This window comes from Triticum aestivum, chromosome 4B, assembly GCF_018294505.1.
Source record: "Triticum aestivum cultivar Chinese Spring chromosome 4B, IWGSC CS RefSeq v2.1, whole genome shotgun sequence".
NCBI lineage: Eukaryota > Viridiplantae > Streptophyta > Magnoliopsida > Poales > Poaceae > Triticum > Triticum aestivum.
This window is the reverse complement of record NC_057804.1, coordinates 417,823,047-417,830,453: the sequence shown is the minus strand read 5'-3', so window position 1 is coordinate 417,830,453 and position 7,407 is coordinate 417,823,047. Positions and strand designations below refer to the sequence as shown.

General features: G+C 47.6%; 1 protein-coding gene across 1 annotated transcript; it reads right to left on the bottom strand.

Annotated features, from left to right (window-relative positions):
- Nucleotides 1-1,234: 1,234 nt before the first annotated feature.
- On the bottom strand, nucleotides 1,235-4,127 carry LOC123092458 (omega-3 fatty acid desaturase, chloroplastic). The gene is made up of 8 exons (XM_044514242.1): nucleotides 3,511-4,127; nucleotides 3,305-3,394; nucleotides 3,148-3,214; nucleotides 2,943-3,035; nucleotides 2,671-2,856; nucleotides 2,492-2,572; nucleotides 1,808-1,945; nucleotides 1,235-1,690 (listed from the first exon to the last, which is right to left on the bottom strand). The coding sequence occupies exons 1-8, from the start codon at nucleotides 3,984-3,986 to the stop codon at nucleotides 1,502-1,504; spliced, it is 1,320 nt and encodes a 439-aa protein (XP_044370177.1). The 5' UTR covers nucleotides 3,987-4,127; the 3' UTR covers nucleotides 1,235-1,501.
- Nucleotides 4,128-7,407: the final 3,280 nt, after the last annotated feature.

Here is a 7,407-nt window from a genome sequence, read left to right as displayed (position 1 = left end):
AAATCTTCTCTCTTTTCCGGCGGGGAATGGCCTATCTAGCGGTGTTGGGCGGCAGGTGGCGCCGGGATCGGCAGGGTGGTGGCCGAGCGCTCGGGGGTGGGGGACGAATCTGGACGATTGCCTTGATTTTTCGGCTGTCAGTGTGGCCCAGACGTGTTTTTCCCTTCCGCCGGAGCCCCCGAGCGCCCCCCAACGCGCTGGGTTCGGCCTGGCATTGCCAGGCTCAAAAACGGGTCGAGCCGGCGGATTTATCTTGGGGGCGCGACTGGGGATTTTTTCAGCGCCGGTGCTAAAAAAGTCGCCCTCGGGGGCCTGTTGGGGGGCGCGGATGGAGATGCTCTTACGTCTTTTCCTTTTGTGTTCTTCCTTTCTTTTGCTTTTCTTTTGTATTCTTCCTGATTGGGTCCTTTCCCCGTGCAAGAGAGAGTGGGACACAAAGGGTCGCGTCAGAATTCAGTAGCACGGGTCGGCTGTTCATATGACGGGGAGGTTGCGACGTCATGACGAGGAGAGGAGGCTGCGATGCTGCTGTGACGGTGCTGCCGTGAATTCTTCCTTCCTGGCAGCCGCACGAGAGCATGTCATGCCATCAAAAGAAAGAAGAAAGTCTGAATTTGGAAGGGTGCGGTCAGAGTCAGAGAGCAGCCGTTTTGTCGTGTGGGAAACTGCGAACGCCTTTCTTTCTTTCTTTACTCGGTCTACTACGGTGGTACAATAAGTATATTCCCATGCGTGCAGAATGTAGGAACGGTCGTTCTTCCGGCGGTGCGATTCAGAGGGGGTGAATGTTGGCAGTCAGGTCAGACATCACATGGGAGAAATCCCGTCTTTCCATTGAAAGAGGAACACATGCACTCCTATTTTGGAGCACTGTTACTGGCAATACTGCCTGTTAAAAACAATCTTATATTGTGGGACAGAAGGAGTAGCAACGAGCAGCAGGAGAGCCACAAACTACAAAGATTTTTTTTTTTTCAAGAGCAGGAAGAGCATAAGAAAACAATGACAATGACAATAGGCTTCCCAAGTGTGGGAAACAATCGATCTTTCTCTCTGTAAGTACATTTTACAAATTTCATTTACTGTTCTGTACTAGTAGCTCCTGTCCAAAGCATCGGAGCCAGAGGTGGTCTCCTCCTTCAGTCATTGGAAAGGGCTAAGTTTCTTGCCTTTTTACAAAAAGAAAATTTGAACTGCCACCTCTCTAGGGGAGCCCCGACAGTTGAGATTTTACTGAATGAGAAGACAAAAATATAGAGATAAGATGTACACGGGGACTATACCAGCAAGCAGATCAAGGCAAGCCTTGAATGAAGCTGCAATTGCTCTTTTACAATGGTAATACTTCACAACTTACTACGTACATTCGTGTTTCATGATGTAAAAATAAATTCATGGACTCACCAATCCGAGATCCCAGGAGCCTGGTTAGGGTGTTTAACTCTTAAGTCACAACCTCCTGAGGAGTTGAAGTATGACCTAGTATATGCTATGTTTCAGCTCAATCAGAGCTCTGTGCACTAGTACTCGTTTCTGACTCACTTTGGTAGTAAACTATGTCACCCGTGTCGCTAACATAGTGATCCTCCTTCAAACTCCGCGATAGCACCTGCAGTAGGTGGAATGGGAGAGGAGCCGACTTCTCTGGTTCTTTGTAGTACTTGCCAAGCACTGGCTTTGCTGCCTCGGTCTGCAGGTTACATCCAAACCAACATCTAGTTAGCAAGGTGGCTCTAGAGAATGCCACATATTTTGAAGCATGTTCGAGAAAAAGGCAAGAGCTCAGGAGCAGGGGATGGTGGCTTACCGCCTCGACAAGATGGTAATGCGGGATTTGCGGGAAAAGATGATGAATGACATGGGTGCCAATGTCATGGTGTATGTTGTTGATCAACCCGTAGTCCCGATCAAGTGTTGTCAATCCTCCACGCAGATAGCTCCATTCCTATTAGTTTGCAAAGCCATGTCGATAAGAAATCAGACTAGGACTGTTAAGCAATTATAATTTATAAATGAAAACCATGTAAACTGAAGCAGCTACTGGGAAACATTATATCTTCCATTTCTAACATCCACCGCTAGGATTACTCTTCTGACTGAAGGAAACATTTGCCACTTGGGCATAACACGTGATACCTCTCTTGAATAAGTACCACACATGTCAAAGGTTGAATTACAGACCAGAAGAACTAACAATTTAGAGGAGAAGTCAGAAATAAATGTAACTGAACAATCAACGTATGTTGGCGGGATGTGCCCTTATGAACCTTCCATTAAATATTTTTCAAACTACTATATTTGCCATTTTCTTTAAGAACATCGATTATGCTTAGATTTTTGTTTTCCACATGCATATTCTACTTAAAACAGCAAACCCGTATTTTCTGTCATTTTAACAAATAATAATGCATCAGGCCATTGTATTTCGAACGTTAAGCAGTTATCCTGAAGCATTGATTCATTGCAAATCTGATTCAACCATGATATTTACCTTTCCACGATACCAGGGAACCTTGTCTTCGTGACCATGATGATGCAAGTATGTGACAAAATCCAGCCACATAACAAATATCTGCACATGGGTTCACCAAAATTAATCACATGAATTGGCTTATCCAAATTCTAAGCTTGCCGAAATTGGGCGTCTGATGAAAGGCGTGAAGCTCTTACCACATATGGGACTGCATAGAGCTTTAGCATTTTAAGAGGCCCCATCACAAAGGACAGACCTGCAAGAACCCCAATCATTGCCAGCCAGGATGCAGTGGATGTTAGCACATCCTTGTTCTCATTAGGTTGGAACAAATCGCTGTTCGGGTTGAAGTGTGAGCCTTCCTTGCCAGGGCTCCTCGCAAACTGCACACAACAAGAATTTACCATGTTAGAAAACAAGACCAACCAATTCACACGTCGCGGTAAAATCAAGCAGCTTTGTGCCTCACCAAGTATAAGGGGAATGCAAGCATGGGAAATGGCATGCTGAACCGCAACTTCTTTGTCATATTGTCCAGGCTATTGTACAGCCTCTGGGGTAGCTGCAAATTATCACAATTCAAGGAATCATCAAGCACAACTCACCAAAACGCCACCTCTCTGAAGAATTATGCATGCATGAACCCACCGAGAAGCAAAGAGCCAAAGACCTACCGGGTGCCAGGATTCGTCCTTCTCCACATGGCCGTGGTTCTGGTGGTGCGTCCTGTGGCTGATCCTCCTGCAATAACGTTCACACAAGGCGCCGCCTTTCTTAGCATCAATAACAATTCCACAACAAAGAAGAAAATACAACATGCACTCATCGTACCACCCGTTGTATGGAACGAGAATTGAGGAATGGAGTATGTGGCCGACCACGCTGTTCAGCTTTGGGTTGCTTGAGAAGCTCCCATGCCCACTGCAAACACCAAAACAGTCGTTACAGGACAAGAGACAAACATTGTGGTTTCAGGCTAAAACCGGCATGGAAGCCCAATCTTTGGGTCTGGGGTACGGAGGGAGGACGGCCCGTACCAGTCGTGCCCCAGGACGAAGAGCGCCCAGAACATGGTGCCCTGCGCGGCCCAGTAGAGCGGCCAGACGAGCCAGCTGTCGGCCCGCGCGGCGGCGGCGGCGAGGCCGAGCACGACCAGGACGTCGCGCAGCACGTAGCTCATGGACCGCCACGGGTCCTTGACCCAGCAGTGCTTCGGGATGGCCGCGCGGATCTCCGCCAGGCCGAACGGCGGCGGCGCCCCCGGGTTAAACCCGGCCGAAGAGCTCCCGGCCTCCTCCGCTCCCCCGAGACCCCTTCTATCCTCCTCGAAGACGGAGGCGAGGCGGGTGGGCGCGGCGACGCGGAGCGCCCAGTCGCGGTGGATGGCGGCGGGCGCGGCGCGACGCGGCCCCGCGGCGAGGTGGGGCGGCGACGGCAGCGCAATGGCGCTGCCGCGGCTGCGCGCGCGGAGCGGCGTGAGACCGCGGCAGTCGGAGAGGGCGAGCCGGGCCATTGGGCGACGGCGCCGCAGCGATGGATGGCTAGCTAGTCCAGTCGTGTACCACCACGGCCGCGCCGGTCGCCGAGGATCTTGTGCGTCCGGGAGGGTGGAAGGGACTGGGGTTAGCGGTGGTCGGGATCGGCAAACGCGAGGTTTCTATATACGCGCGAGAGGGAGGGAGATCGCTGGCGCGTGCGAGGGAGCGCGCGCTGGCGAGGCGGGGCGGGGGGACGGGGGAAGGGGAAGGTGCGCGTCGGCATCGCGATGGAATTGGGTATGGACTATGGAGTTGGACGCGGTGCGGTCGACTCGGACCGGGATGGCGGTCGGACCCGGGTCCAGCCACGGGAGCTGGCACGTGTGAACTGCCGCGGGTGGACTCTGACGCCGCTAACTTGTTTTTTTGACTGGTTACTTTTTTTTGGGACTATACTAGTGCTTTTTTGGGAAAAGATTCCGGGCGTCTGGATTTTGCCGATGGCAAATAGAGCTTTTTTATGTCTACTTTAGTTAATGTATAATTATCAACTAAACTTGCCATCCTCATGTCAACTGCCATAAAAAACGTTCAATTTACTATGGGCAAAATCTAAATGTTTGGGACTTATCGGGTTTTTTTTTCTCTTATACTTCCTCTTTCCAATATAAGAGACTTGTTTATTTAAAATTAACTTTTTCCCGACGGGAAGGTCGTAAGTTGAAGGTGTTTGATACGCTGCATGCTTTTGGGCATCTGTGGCAATCCATGTCCAACCAGCTGTTGCGGAACACAAACCGGACATGTGATGCATTGCCGCCACCAAAATTGACAGTTCACGTGAATCTAGGGTTTAGGAAATTAGAGGCCATTATGGCCATTGAAAAATATACACAGAGACAATATTAACCTTTTGGTCATGGTACTTCATTATATTGAGTGATGGTACTCTCTAACACTAGAAGTGGAGTATCAGCCTACGTCTACGCTCATAGAGGTGAGTGTATGAGCGTCTGCGTCTGTAATGTGTTCAAAAAAAGTGAAGTACTAGTCAATATTAACCATTCGATTAGGAGGAATGAGTGACCTATATTATCTTGTGGGTAGCTTCTTGGAGAATGAAGGGAAGTCACAGCTTGCTTTATTCTCGGGCTGAATAAAGTGCCTAGGAAGGGTCATTGGCGGCATTAGCTTGGATCAAGGCATAGACCGCCTTCATTTACTGTAGTACTCTAGCTACAGATAACGAATGAACTGGGCCTCAAGCAACGGACAGACTGCCTGGGGCTGTCTCTGCCACTAGAAAGGTTGCACGAAGAATTGTGCTTCATCAACCAAATTGGTGAAGTTAATGTCTCCTTTTGGAGTAGGAGCATTATGTTAGACACGTGTGCCAATAATGACTATCCTAATTATCTTCCTTGTGAGCTTTGTCTTTGCAACCTTTTTTTCGCTCCTAGGGCTACTTTGATTCAAGGAAATTCCCTAGGATTTTTGGATGGTTAGAATCAATAAGAATTTTTTCTAAGTTGGTCGTTTGATTCACAGGATTAAATCCTATAATTCCTATGGATTTTTTCTAAAGAATCATGTGTACTATATTTCATAGGAAATCTAACATTCACTCCATTCTTTTTTTATAATTTTTTTGTTTTTTCTATGGCATCAAACACTCTCTACTAACCCTATAGAGTTCAAGTGGGCATGCCACTCGAAGGAGCCCTTTGGTTTACATGAATTTTTTAGGAATCATAAAGGATAGGAATTTTGTAGGAAATTTTTCTTTGGAGCTCTTTGGTTTGTAGAAATGGATTCCTATTTGTATGTAGGATAAGAACCCATCCTTCACCTTTGAAAGGCAAAAAGTAGGCCTTTTTGGTTCATAGGATGGGAATATCATAGGAATAGGAAAAAGCATATGAAGTGAGGTGATCGTATGTCAATTCGTAGATGGAAAGAGATGTCATTTGATGCAGAGGATATAATTTTTTTTCATTGAGTTTAGACTAATGTTTTTTTAATGTGAGGGATTGGTTTTTATCCTACATAGGAATAGAAATCCATTACTACAAACGAGATGGCTCCAAAGAAAATTTTCCTTTGAAAAGAAGGCCTTAGCCTAGAATCAGTGAAAAGTACTATCGTATGCATCAAATGACATCTCTTTCGATGAGAAATTGAGATACATGTCACCTCACTTCCTATGATTTTTCTATGAGATCTATTTTGTATCATTATGATATTTCTATCCTATGAGCCAAAAGAGACCAATCCTATATTTTTCATATTCATGTGTTGTGACAATCCTATGAATCAAAGAGAGTCATAATCTTCTTTCCAAACAGTACGGTGAAGAAACAACGGTTCGACACCCTGCCTTGCAAGGGGTGTGTTCCAGACAATACTGCATTCAACAATATTAGATTATCGCCTATTGGTGTGAATAACTAATGCAACACTTTTTTTAGAATGAAGACGCTAGATGCGTCCGGCTTTAAATTAATAAAGCCCACAACATAGGCAGTGTAGCAGATCAGCAAAGCTTACAGTCTCAAAAGCCCTCGGGCCGAGCATACGTAGGAAAGTCAGAGGGTTCTAAGCCGGAGAGGTCGCGAGCGAATACAAGGCCCGTTGGCCATAAACAGAGAACGCAGGCTCGCGGAAGAACAAAAGGGGCCACTCCACTAGGTAGTAGCCGCTGGTTCCCCTAGCCAACACGTACACTTGCTAAAGTCCGCGAGCGAATACAAGGCCCATTGGCCATAAACAGAGCACGCAGGCTCGCAAAAGAACAAAAGGGGCCACTCCACTAGGTAGTAGTCACTGGCTCCCTAGCCAACACATACACTTACTGAAGTCGTGCTTGGGCGTGCTCCATCAGCTCAACATCCTTGCGCCTCCCCAACAGACTCCACTTTTGTAGAAACAAGTTGCATTTATAGATAACATTAGTCGGGTGCGACGAAAAAATGCCTTCAATCGTTAGTTTGTTCCGAATCGGCCATACTGCCTAGTGGAGTGCCCCTGCACAACTCCACATCACGCGTTTGCCTCGCCCCTGGACCAAATCGAGTAGACCGGCAAGTTCGTTGGTGGACCAACGGTCCCACTAAACTCCAGCCGCTGCACGCACCACGCTCCAGGCGAACCTGGCCAGCAGGCAATTGAAGAAAACATGGTTCGCGTCCTCGGGTGTCCCACACACTGCGCAAGGGCCCGAAGCAGGACCGTGCCATTAGCCACATTCACGGATGTTGGTAATCTATTATGGAACATTTTCCACAGAAAAACTTTGATTTTGAGTGGAATACGTGCTTTCCAAAGGCCCTTGACCACAAGTTGTGTTGGCCCTTGACAGAGCTTGTGGTATAACGATTTGATCGTGAATTTGCCAAAACCGCTGAGCGACCACGTCACTGTGTCAGGAAAAGTGGACAATGCGGACGAGCTAACTAG